At 29.4% G+C, this 13,524-nt stretch overlaps 2 protein-coding genes and 4 pseudogenes across 6 annotated transcripts; all 6 read right to left on the reverse strand.

Moving 5' to 3' along the window:
• Positions 1 to 504: 504 nt before the first annotated feature.
• TVAGG3_0511150 lies at positions 505 to 973 on the reverse strand (annotated as a pseudogene). Its single transcript has one exon. A coding segment is annotated over exon 1 (469 nt).
• A 28-nt stretch (positions 974 to 1,001) lies between these two features.
• TVAGG3_0511160 lies at positions 1,002 to 3,424 on the reverse strand (annotated as a pseudogene). The gene has a single exon. A coding segment is annotated over exon 1 (2,423 nt).
• Positions 3,425 to 3,553: 129 nt separating this feature from the next.
• On the reverse strand, positions 3,554 to 4,467 carry TVAGG3_0511170 (annotated as a pseudogene). Its single transcript has one exon. A coding segment is annotated over exon 1 (914 nt).
• A 49-nt stretch (positions 4,468 to 4,516) lies between these two features.
• On the reverse strand, positions 4,517 to 5,611 carry TVAGG3_0511180 (annotated as a pseudogene). Its single transcript has one exon. A coding segment is annotated over exon 1 (1,095 nt).
• A 1,176-nt stretch (positions 5,612 to 6,787) lies between these two features.
• On the reverse strand, positions 6,788 to 9,671 carry TVAGG3_0511190 (TAG-278-related family; the record flags this gene model as incomplete). The annotated part of the gene is made up of 1 exon (XM_001312763.1): positions 6,819 to 9,671. The coding sequence occupies one exon, from the start codon at positions 9,669 to 9,671 to the stop codon at positions 6,819 to 6,821; it is 2,853 nt and encodes a 950-aa protein (XP_001312764.1).
• A 1,411-nt stretch (positions 9,672 to 11,082) lies between these two features.
• On the reverse strand, positions 11,083 to 13,467 carry TVAGG3_0511200 (biological adhesion protein; the record flags this gene model as incomplete). Its single annotated transcript, XM_001312762.1, has 1 exon — positions 11,083 to 13,467. One exon carries the CDS (start codon positions 13,465 to 13,467, stop codon positions 11,083 to 11,085), a length of 2,385 nt encoding a protein of 794 aa, XP_001312763.1.
• Between the last annotated feature and the right edge of the window lie 57 nt (positions 13,468 to 13,524).

The following is a 13,524-nucleotide window of genomic DNA, read 5'->3' on the forward strand; positions in this document are numbered from 1 at the left end:
ATGGTTTAACTAATGAATCATAAATTAAAGCTTGTGCATCATTTATGGTCTGAAGGACCTGGGCGTTTTGCACCTTTAGCTGTTGAACATTTGCTACTTTTCTTTTGGTGTTGTTTTCGGCTTTTTCTTCTTTTGTTTTTGTTCCTTTGGTTTTTGCGGCTCAGGATTATATAATTTATATAATTCATCAATATCTTCTTCTGTTAATACTTTATTTTTGAAATCTTTCAACTGTTTAAGTTGTGATTTAGTTTTTCCCTTTGTATATTCATTATTTTTAATTTTGTCTTTAATTTCAGAAATTATTTTATCATGATATTTCAAAATTTCATTTTTATAATATGAATAATAATAATCCATATCATCACCTGTTATATTTTTATTATGTTTTTGGAGATATGATTTTAATTCATAATAATTAAGAAAATTTTGATTAAGTACTAAATCATCAATTAAATTTTCTAAATCTGCGTTATCCATTTATATAAAAATAAAATAAATGTTTTAAGGGTGCCCACCTCTTTGAATCATAGTATCAAAACCATTATTTACATATTGAATCGCATCATTAACGGTTCCTCCTTCTAAAACGGTATCAAATGGTGGAGTCCAGATTTCCTGATGATGATCATAAAATCCAGCAAAATTAACCGTATTATTAGGTAAAATATGAATCTCAGCGGTATATCTTCTATCTAAATTTGGATGCCTTATATGTATACCATTACTACCCGGATAAAATCTCAAACCTTGATTTTGTTGACGCATCAAATTATTGAAATTTCTTTCTTCAGGGGTGAATGTTCTTCTCCGTTGATGCTGTGGTGTGGTGTTGTGCTGTGGTGGTGGTCGTTGTTGCGTGTTGATGCTGTGGTGGGATTTGAAAAATTCGTTGTGGTTGATTATTTGGAATCTGAAAGTTAAAACCATTTGGTATAAATCGATTTGGTTCCTTTTGTCTCTTCTGTGGCATTTCATTAAAAATAAAATTTTAAATTGTATTAAATAAATGGCATACAACATCCATTTTCACAACATACAGCCTTAGTGTGTGCTCCTGTTAATGCAGTCTTACCGATTGTTAAGCGAGTCATTGACCCGTTTTTAAGTTGTAAATTAATATTCTGACCATCGAAAATAACTTTATCATTTATTATATCCAAATAATTTTTAGGTGTTAATTGCTTATTTTGTCGTAAACTAACACCTTTCATTTTTTGTGCAATCTTTTTAAAATCACTTCCATCAATTGAACCGTTGAATGATGTATAACACTTAGGGCATAAAGCAACCATGTTATCACCTTGTTTCTCAATTGCTAAACCCAATAATTTTTTCTCATGTGCTTTTTCTTCAGCTTTATTCTTTAATTTAGGTTTAAATTTCTCATCAAAACAGAAGAAATCAAAAGGTGCGAATTTGAAAATGTTTTTATCATAAAATTGTTTATCGGTAACAATTGCTTGAAATGCTTGAGTGTTAGGAAGATTTGGGTCGCCAGCGATTGCCCAATAAGATGAATCAGTATCACCTTCAATGAAATGAAAACGATTAACATCCATGCATTTATACATAAAATCATAAATGAAAACTAAATACCAGTATTTTGCGTTATCTAAAGTGAAGAATGCCTCTTGTAAACATGTATCACATCTATAAAATCTATCTTTAAGCATCACTTGATATGTATCCTCACCTATTTCTCTTATGTTTTTAAACTTATTTGACATACATGCAACGCGTGCCTTCTGTGCATTCATTATTTTAGTCTTTGCGTAATTTTGTGTATTCATTGCATCGTAACCATATGATCCATTAAGCGAAATCTTGCAAAATAAACTTTTTCCTTTATTTCCTTCTAATTCAGCCTTTTGTCTTTCGTTCATAAATTCGTTCGCAAATTCATTAAAGCAAGTGTTTTTAGTAAATGTTAAAATTGATTGAATGTCATCAATGATAAAATTAAATCTGTCGATTAGATACCATAGATAATAAGAAGAAAATGGTTGATATTGGTTGTGTGTTGATGCTAACTGAATTAATTTCCTCTGTTTCTGGTCAACTGGTAGATTGTTTGATTTCATGTAATTATACATAAAACTGCCAATTGTTTTTTCATCTGTGATAATATCTAAGTTTCTTATTATCGGTAAAAAGTTTATGTAATCATTAATGTATTTTTCATCAATGTGCCCCTTTACTTCAGCCACGAATAAAGTATTTTTCTTCTTAATTATTCCCAGTGCTTTTGCTTTCTTTGTTGCTGTATCACAAATGATAACCCCATTCAATCTTCCCGGCATATACATTTTATGGTCAGTATATTGAATGAAATCATGAGGATTAGATGAAAATGATGAAGGATATAATGAATTAAAGTCAACACCAACGAAATGAGTCATAATGTTGGTGGTGTCCTCATTTGATACAGTTTTAGTTTCTGGACTATATGAAAGTTTATTAATGTGCGTGATTCCTTTAAGATTAACACGATGTTGAACATTTGATAAACCACCAGTAATTCCATTACGGAGAATGTGATAAGCTTCAACTGAATCTAAAGTCATTGGTAAATTATTTTTTAATGCATAATTTCTTAAATTGATTCTTAAACGTTGAACATCTTCATCTTTATTTGATTTCACGACATTGCAATAACAACACATTAACTGACAATTTTCTTTAGTATGTGGTTTTTCATTATCTATTCTATCTAATGTTGGTTTATTAGCATATGTAAACGCTTTACCACACATTTTGCATTTAGATGAAAGGATTAAATCGTGATAGTATTGAAAATCATCCATTGAAACATTATTTTTAGTATCCTTTCTGCTTTTTCATCTTGTTTCTTATATGATTCAATTTTATATTTCCAATACTTTTTCGTTAATTCAAAACTTGATTCTATCTCTTCCTCAGGATATTTTTCATTAGGATTAAAGTCTTTATATGCTAAAGCGTAACGAATCATTGAAGCATTCGATGATAAAGAAAGATTATGAAGCATATCAATTTTATAAACAAATGTTTCTTCAATAATTTTATCGATTGGGTCAATCATAATTTCAACATCTTTATTGCAATAATGAATAAAATATTCTAATCTATTCTTAAAATTTTTAGCATCATTGAGATATATTTGATAATCACTATCTGATATAGTTTCTTGAGTTAATGCTGAATAAAATGAATCTTTCGTGAATGGTTCCTCTTTATATAATTCTTCTTCGTAATTCTCCCATGTGATAAATTGATAAGGGAAAAAGGATTTAACACGTGATTTATTGTTTCCGAAATCTTGAGTGAATTGGTCTAATGTCCCACCCGCTATATAATTTCTGATGTCAATAAATCTCAATTCATATGGAGCGTTTGTTTTCTTTACAATGACTTGCTTAAATTGAGAAGAAGAACCCAGCATTGATTTTATTTTCCATTTTGCAGTGTTTAAATCACGAAGAATTAAATTTAAATCAAACTTTCCCGAATTAAAACCTATGATATTCACTTTATTGAATTCCTCATCTAGAAGTTCTTTAAATGCTTCCTTCTATTTTTCATTTAATGTATGGGACAAAGTCCCCGCCGTTTGCGACTTCAATAATTCATTGTATTGACTCATATTTGATTTAGCAACTAATGAACAGGTTGAAAATAAAAACTCAATCCAATCAGAAATAAAAGAATCACTCGAAGTTAAGCAAAAATTCCTCGTGTATGTTTTATCGTTTAATTTAACCGTTGATGATACCATGAATGGTTTTAAGTAAGCGTTCAAAGTTGCACACTCAGAAAGTTGTAATTCTTCTTTAGTCTCTAATGTTTCAAAGTCAAAAGTAATATAATATCTTGTCGGTTTATAATATTTCTGCAAATTGTGAGCTAATAACCACTGATATATCTTCTGTTTCGTAATATGTGGTGCATATGGTTGTTGTGTGTTTTGCAATTGAACGTCTTGAATTAATCTTCCATTATTTTCTTTACATTTCTCACAATGCTTTAAAAATCTTCTTTGGTTTTTCCTTTCTGGATCATCACGGATAGAATAAACTTCTTCTTTACAATATGGACAAACTTTATAGCCGGTGAGTGCTTCAACGTCTGTTATTCTGTCAGCGTGAAGTTTTCCACATGGACTCTGTGTTAATAAAATATTTACTGTTTCAAATTCTGGATCTATCATTATTGATTCCACTAATGGAAAGTCTACCTTATTTATGTCCACGTCTTCTGGTTGAGGATCACAAAATAGAAATCAATATTAACATTTAACATTCTCGCTAATCTCTCACTTTCTGATGAAATGTCAAACCCTTCATATGCATCTATTGCTTCATTTAAATAGCTTCTACGAGTTTTAGGATTAACACCATCAGGAATGTTATAGAAGCGTTTAAATAACCTTCTACCTTCTGCTCTAATTTGATTATCATTCATTTTAGCTGTTCCGTTTTTGTTCATTTATGTAAGAATAAAAAATTAAAAAATAAATAAAAATAAAGTTTATTTTTTAAAGCCCATAAAATGAATTAAGAACACATAAATTTTTATCATCTGCGACGTGACGAATACATTTTAATTTACTCAAGAATGCGTACCCTGATACATTAAATCTAATTCCTGTCTTATTTAATTTCACAACTTTGAAAAGGAATGTATGAATAGCTATAAAATGATGAGAAGATGTTTTATGGGTTGCTTCCATTTTTTCTGAAATAAATGAATAAATATAATGCTTATACGTTTTCATATCTTTTATATTCTTAATAACGAATGGTATAGACCTTTCCACTTCATTTCCTTCGGTGCTGTTCTTTCATATGAAACATTATTAGTATCTTCAACAATGAAACCGCAATCACATAAAATTTTATATGTTCCAATGGTTTCTTTTGATATTTTATCTAATAAATCAAAAACTTTATCAACACCTGTGCATTTATTTAAATAATAATTTGTGTAAATATCATGATCTTCTTTCTTAATCGTATTAGTTGCATATGTTTTTTTAAGAGCTTTTTTGAATTTCTCAGAATCGAGAGGGGTGAAAGTAAGATACAAGGGTATTCTTCATTATCAATAAATTGTAACTTATGTTTACGAATAAATTTAGTACCTTCTTCTGAAAGTGTTTCGTCTATTTCACCATCTAATAAATTTTGTGTTGATTCTGAGACATAATTTTTATATCTTTCTTCATGAGATTTCTGAACTTCTGATTCTGAAGCTGGGATATTCATTAAACCCTCTACTTTTTTCATTATATTTTTCAACTTCTCTTAATTCCTTAATTCTTTCATCTATTTCATCTCTTATTTTTTTCAGTCTTTCAATTTCATTGTATTCATCATCTTTAATCCGTTCTTCATAATATTCGGGAAAACATCAGGTTCTTTAGGTTTTTCTTCTTCAGATGTGGGATATAAGAAATTTATAACATCATCTTTATTCATTTTTCCATCATAATCTAAATCATTTAATAACTCGGCAAATTTTTGACAATTTCTTAAATAATATTTATTAACTTCATAACCTCCTCTAATATATCCTTTATTTCCTCGTTTGTGAATCCTAATTTTTTAACGTTGTTAGTTTTGACGCTCATTTCATACAAAATAAAAAAATAAAATAATAAACATAACTAAGTTTTAATTTTTCGTAAGAAGTTTATTTTTTAAAAATTTTTTATTTTTTATTTCATTATGGCAGTGAATCTTTTATTCATGAAAATAATTATTTCTAATTTCTTTTACTCTCTCGTACATACTAGATTTAAAGAATTCAGAACATTTCCCATAATCTCCTAAATGTTTTCTTATCCCTAACGTGTGCCAGTTATTATATGAAACTGAATAAACTTTATCTTTATCTTTACACCTTTCATCACTTCCAATATATTTATATCTCAGTTTTGATTTAGCATTTTCATATTCATTAACGTTTAATAATTCACAGTCTTCCTTTTTAAATTGATGTTTAAGATATTCAGGATTTAATACTCTATTTATATGCTCCTAACTTAGTTCTAAAGGTTTTTCTACAAAATTTAGGAATTCCATCCTCTTTAATGTCATCAATGATTTCCATTTCATTATTTTCAATTTCTTCTTCTCGTTTATGAGGTCTTTGATTATGACTCCATTGATTCCATGAAATTAAATATTCTTTAATTATATTTATACCTCATTAGCTTATTTTGGCTTTCATATTCATTTTAATTCACAATCTTCATTTTTAAATTGAAGTTTAACCCATTCAGGATTTAAACAATGTTTAATTAATCGCGGAATATCCGACATCATCTATATATAGCTTCTTTTATAAAAGATAAAAAAATAAATTATTTTAAAATTAATGTTAATTTTTTAATGATTTATAAATAAATATATTTTAATGCATCGTCTATATATAGATGTAACAAAAAAAGTCACTAAACCCGTCATATCCTACTACTCTATTATTAGGTTAAATGAAGTCTGGAATAATTTAAAATCACAAATTGGAATTTGAGGATATTTATAAATTATATCGTACTAATTTGTGATTGGGGGTTTTTAATAAATATCCTCAAAAATAACGTAGTCGACAATAAAAATGACTCAAAGGGATTTTATTGATTTCATGTGCATATTGAATCTGTCAGTAATTTTTAAACCCGAAAAAATTGGAAACGTTTTTGCATTTGATCATCATGCCAGGCAATGGCATTCTATTAGAAGACATGTCCAGGTAATTTAATTTGGTAGATAACATTAAAAATATTTGATTAACATTAAAAAACATACATACAAAATATTTATTAAAAACATAGTCTAATTCTTTCTTGGTGAACTTGTAACAGGAAGAATACCAACTTTCGGACTTTTTCCGAATCTTTTGTTATATTCTTTCTCTTTACTCACGAGAATAACTCTGTATTCTCCAAGTTCTTTCATTGAAGTCTGTAACTGACTTGTAATCAATTGCAACTTACCTTGCAGCTGTTCTACTAAGTCTATTTCTTGTTGACGCGGTGGACATTTCTCAAAAGTTTGTCTTGCTTTGTTTCTTCTCCTTGTTAAGACACTGATCTTTTCATTGTAAAAATCTTCCATTGAAGACCAATCTTTTTTGTTTTTCTCGAATTCACTTGACCTCTTCTTTTCGCATTCTTCTAGTGAGGCATTGTTTATTGTTTCTGCTTCTTTGTATTTAGTTTCATGCGAATTTTTGTCTGATTCTAATTCATTTTTAGATTTTTCGATTTCTTTGGTTAAAATAACAGAAGAATTATTGAATTTATCATTTTCTTCCTTATTTTGTGAATCTGTTTTGAGTTTCAATGAAGATAATTGATCTTGATATTGTTTCTTAATTTCATTGAGTTCTAATTGAGATTTCTTTATTTCTTCATCAATTTTAGCTATTTCATTCTTGTTATTTGCATCTAATTCAGCAATTTCGTTTTGATGAATTGAATTTAATCTGGAAATCTCTTTTAGTTGGTTTTCATTGTATTGTTGCTGTGATTTATCAAATTCGCTCATCATTTCTTGTATTTTTAGCTTGTTTTGGTCAATTTGAGATTGAAGATTTTTGATATTATCAGTAACATTAAGTTCTGCAAGTTTTTTATCAAGAGTTTTCATTGTGCTATCGAATTTATTCTTAGATAATTCCATCATTCTATTCAATTCCTTAGATTCATAATCCAAATCTCTTCTTTCGACGAAAATTGCCTTTTGTAGGTCAGTTAATGCCATAGCTTTAGCATCTTTTTCGGGATCTTCTGTCGGAACTTCTGAATGACGCTTGTTTTCTGCTTCAAAATTTGCTCGATATTCATTTAAGAGTTTTTCTTTCTCTTTTGCCCAGTTATCGTTTTCTGTTTGGATTTTATTCTCTATTCTTCGTATTTCTTCGTCAAGTTGAGCAAATTCTTCTGAATTTACTTCAAGATTTCCAAAAGAATTAAGTTTTTCCTCTTCAGAACGGAATTCTTTCAACATCTTTTGGTTATAATCTGCAAGTTCTGTGTTGAGCATTGCTTCTTTATTGATTTTTGACATTGTTTCGTCGTATTCAGTTTTAATTTTCTCATTTGTTGAATTTACAGTCTTTTTATGGTTCTTTCTTAGTTTAGAAACCGATAAATCATGCGATTTCTTATCTTTTTCAATAGAATTTTTATATTCATTGTTTTGAGATTCAAATTGCGAATTTAACTTATTTTCTAAGTCTTTTACAAGTGAATCTGTCTTATCCTCATATGCCTTGATCTTCTTTTCGAACTCATTCCTCTTCTGTGATATGTTTTCAATTGAATTTTTCAATTGAAGCTGAAGTTTACTTGTTTCGTCATTTGAATTCTGAAGTAATGAGTTACTTTTATTGTTTAAGTCGTTTTTGGCAGCATTATAACGCTTTTCTTCATCAGAAATCGCTTTATTTTGATTTTGATTTTCTAAATTGATTTTATTCTCTCCTTCCTTCTTCAAATCCTTTAATTGGTTGTTCAAATTTTCAACTTGTATATTTCTTTCATTCGAAATTTTGATAATTTCCTGATGAATTGAATTTAATTTTTCTGTTGAAGAATTTACATATTGTGAATGTTTCTGTCTGATACTTTGGAGCTCTGCTTCACGATCTTTGATTAATTTTTGGATGTATGCATCGAGATTTGAAAATTGAAGTTTGATATCTTTGTTTTTCTCTGATAAAGCAGTTTTCATTGATTCTTTCTCTTTCTCATAGTTTGACTTTGCATTTTTGATGTTGTTTGCATCGGAAATTTTCATTTGTTTTAATTCATTTTCTTTGTTTTGTTTTTTGGATGAATAATCAGTTTCGAGCTTTGCATTCCTTTGTATCTTATCTGTTATTGATTTCTCTTTGTTTGCAATGATATCTTTCAACTCATTTTTCGTTTGATTTAATTTTATTTGAAATTTGTTTTTATTTTCGGTTTTGGATTGAACAAGTGATTCACATTGATGTTTTGCTTCATCAATTGACTTTTTTATTTGAGATGAACGATCTTTCATCTTTAAAGCAGCTTCTCGAGTTTTTGCTGCAGCATCTGTAATTTTTGGAGTAGATTTAACGTCAGCAATATCTCTTTGATATTGGTCAACTATTTCTTGTAATTTCTTGGAAGATTCTGCTTGTAGTTTCTCTAAATTGTTCTTCGAAATTATTTCAACGTTTTCGACTTCGTTTAAGTACACATTATTTGCATTTTCTACATCTTTGGCTAGTTTAGCTCGAAATGACTCAATATTTTCTATCATGGTATTCTTATTTTTTTCGATTTGAAAATTTACTTTTCCTATTTCAGATATAATTTCATTCAAATCAGCTGTAAAGGTTTCTTCGTTAGTTTTAATCTTTTCTATCCTTTGATTAGTAAAGTTTTTATCTGAAATAGCCATATCTTCTGTTTTTGTCTTATAATCTTGATTTATTGTTGATAGTTTTGCATTAAGTACTGCATCTAAGCGTTTCTGTTCCTCAGATATGTAAACATCGTATGCGCTACTCAGATCATGAAATTTTGAATTTGATCTGTCTTGTAGAAATTGCTTTTGATAATTCATATCTGCTATCTGGTCATCGAATATCTGAATAACCTTGATTAGCTGACTTAATTTCTTCGCTATGTTATATTTCAAGGCTTTCGACATTCTTTACGTTTATAAAAATTTTCATAAAATTTGAGCATTTGTCTATTGAATTGAGCTCTTCCGAAACACTATGATGATCTATAGATTAAATTTATTCAAAATAATGAATGTTTTGGAAAATCCACTCAAACACTCGGAAGATTTGAACTAACTTTTTCATGAATTCTCCTTAAAATTCATGATAAGACACACTTGGTATGTTTTTTCATATCCATTCATTCATTTGGAACTTTTGCCATCTTTTAGCCTAAATGTATTTTAAAAGATCTTTTATTGAAGTCTTTAAAGTACTCAAGGAAAATATCATACAAAATCTAGTTGAAGTTCTCAATATAGTTGAGAAATCTTCTCATGAATCTAAGATTAGACTTGCAAAAGTCATGAAATATTGAAGATCAAAACATAATTTCGGACATGAGCAGAGAGGTAATATATAAGTTATTCTGAGATAGCCATGGTTAGGGTTTCCAATAGATTTCGTTCCGTTTGGAAGACTCATTTCTTCATTGCCTGCAAGTATTTTCGGGTTCGAAAAAGCGATATTTTCGAAAGTCGAACATTCAGGGTGACCAGAGATATAAGAACTTCCGCCAGAACCTGCGGAATTATATGAAGAAATGGATGATGTTCCTCCCAAATATCCCCCACCACGACCCCCGCTTCCTTCACCCATACAGAAATTAGAACTAGTCGAGCTTCTTCCATCAGAACCTTTTCCATCCAATTTTCCGAAAGATTGTGTGGCACCATCAGAATTGGCATCATACATGCTTGTGCCCTTTCCAGCTTCAAGACCTCCTGCATAGCCTGCAGTAAGGCCACAGGCATGACCAGTTATCTCGGTGATTCCTGGGCCTTGAAAAGCCCCACCGCCGCCCGATACTAAGATTCTATTACTAATTGATTGGGTTTGGTAATATATCGTTGTAGCGCCTCCACCGCCGGCACCAGAACTAAATGAGCCATTGTATGGAGCGCCTCCATTTCCCCCACCACCACAGCCTCCTGCAGTAGTTCGAAATTCGCGAACTGGCCCTTCACCAATTCCGCCGACTATGGCATACAGCTGCGTTTGAGAGTGAAATTCAATTGTTCCTGCTGTATAGCCACCTTTTCCACCGTTGCTGCCTCCTGCAGCACCCCAAGCTTCGAAGAAATATTTTCCTGGATCGAGAAGAATGCTGTACGGAGTGCAAGCTTCATTATAATCGAAGTTGGAAACAACCTCTCCAGGTGTATTATGTTGGAATGAGAAGGAAAGATAAGAGGACAATCAAATCAGATCTTTCAATTTCAATTTTTTCAGACCATATTCAATAAATTAAGGCTTAATACGATATACTTGTGTAAACCTTTCAAATTTAAACATTATGATTTTTTCCCTTTTACTAACAATAAAACAATAATACATTTATTCAACTTTGTTAAATTCATCCAATTTAATTTTCAGTGCAACATTTTCTTCTTTTAATGATTTTCTCTCTGCATCACTTTCTATCAATGAATTCTTAACTTTTGTTAAAGCATTTCTCAAAACATTATTTGCATCAGTTAGTTCTTTTCTTTCATCAATGAACCTTGAGTTTGTATCTTTTTCAGCTGCAAGTTCATTCTTTGTGATGTTTATTTTCATTTCTAATTCTCTTATCTTCATATTCAAGTTAGAAATCTCTTGTTTCATTTCATCATCTTCTTCTTGAAGTTTTTCTATTGTATCTGTATAATATATTTTACTTTTCTGGAGAGAATCAATCAAAATCTGGAATGATTCTTTTGGCGATGTTTGAGAAGAAATTTCTCCAACATTTTCAAAAGTTTTCACTAAATCAATCAAATTAGAAAGTGAAGTATTTAGCCATTTCTCATCTTTGTTTTGTTTATCAATCAAATCATTTAATTTCTTTGTTATTTCGTCTTTTTCATAACCTAAAATTTGAACTTGAGCTAAAATTTCTTCATTTGATTTTGATAAATTATGATGATTCTCTTCTAACTCTTGTTTAACTCGTTCAGTCTCTTCTTTTGTTATTGAAAGACGTTCCAGACTATCTTCCAAGCTCTTGTTTGATGTTGTAAGTGAAATACATTTCTTCTTAAACTCTTCTTTTTCATTTGACAAATTATTTATTTGGTTTTCCAAATCATTGTTTTGATTTGATAAAAGCTGTGCGCTTTCTTTAATTTCTTGCAGGTTTTCTGATAACTGGATATTTTCATTAGACATTTTCATTAATTTAGCATTGAGTTCTGTGTTTTGGACTGTTAAAATACTGATTTTTTCTTTCAATTTTTCAATTTTTTCTGTCATGGAATTATTTTCTTTTGTTAATGTCTGTATCTTCATATCATTGTCTGTATTCTCGATTTCTCGTGTATGCAGTTTGTCTTTGATCTTTAATATCTTGGAATTTAATTCATTGTTGTCACTTTTTGTAAGTTTAAGGTTATTTTCTAATTCTGTTTTTTCTAATGATAGTTGATGTATTACTTCATCGAGTTCTGAAACTTGTGCTGCTAAATTATCTCTATCTGTCTGTATTTCACTTAATTTTGCTGAAATTTCGTTATTTTGATCAATTAATTTCTGATTTTTATTATCCATTGACTTTATTTGTTCGTTCAATGTTTGGTTCTCGTTTGTAATCTCTGCAATCTTTTTATCGCTGAGTTGGACTAATTCTGAATATTTTTGGTTCGAATTTTGCAAAGAATTATTTTTCGAGTTCATTTTATTGTTTTGACTCTGTAAATTAGCTATTTCTTGGGTCAATTCTTTGATCTTATTATCTAATTGCTCGTTATAATTTGCTAACTTGGAATTTTCCGCTTTAAGATTTTTATTTTCTGTATTTTGTTTGTCAACAATTCCTTGGAGTGAATTAATTTTATTTTCCTGGTCACTGATTGTATGGTTCATGGCCGATGTAGATTGATTAAGTCTAGTGTTTTCTTTGAAAAGATTTGAACGATCTGCTGTAATTATATCCATTTTGGATTGTAAACTAGATAAATCTGTTGTCAATTGCGCTTTTTCATTCAAAATTAATGTTTTCTCTTGAGATAACGTATTATTTTGTTTTTGTAATTGAGCTAAAATGTCTTTTAGATTATCGTTATGCATGCATTCTTCTTTGTACTTTTGGTTTGTATTGTTTAAATCTGTCTTTATCGCTTGAATTTCTTGAGATAATTGATTTTTGTTCTTTTGAAGTTTCTCAATTTCTAATTTGAGTTGCTGTATTTGGTTATTTCTGTCGTTTAGATTGTCTTGTAAATCTTTAATTTGTTTCTGCAAGTCTTCAATTGTCTTTTTTGAGTTTGAATTATTTTTCTGTAAAGTTTCGACAATATTCTCAAGTTGTTTGCTATTCTTATTTTGCGTGTTAACGCGATTTTTGAGTCTTTCGTTCTTTTCATTTAAATTTTTAATTTGATTTTCAAAATTTTCTTTTGTTTCAGCAGATTTTTGTATTAAACTTTTGCATTCCTGATCTTTTTCGGCCTTCTCTTTTTGAAGTTGTAATATAGAGTTATTTAATTTCGTTATATTGTCTTCAAGAATAACAATTTTCTGCGACATTTCATTTTTAGGTTGTTCTAGTATTTGACTTTGCTGTTGTATGTAAGTTTCGCATTGTTTTTTGATTTCTATTTGAGAAACTTTAAGATAACTGTTTTCAGTCATTAATTGATGGATTTTTTCGAGCATTTCATTATTTTCCTCAGTTAATATTTTGTTCCTTTCTACAAGAAGTTGAACTGAAGGCTGTAACCTTGGGTCAATCAGTTCATTCATCTAAAAAAGAGCAAAACGAAATAAATTTTGCACTTTTTTTTAGATTGAGCACTAAGT

Source organism: Trichomonas vaginalis, chromosome II (assembly GCF_026262505.1).
Source record: "Trichomonas vaginalis G3 chromosome II, whole genome shotgun sequence".
Taxonomy (NCBI): domain Eukaryota; phylum Parabasalia; order Trichomonadida; family Trichomonadidae; genus Trichomonas; species Trichomonas vaginalis.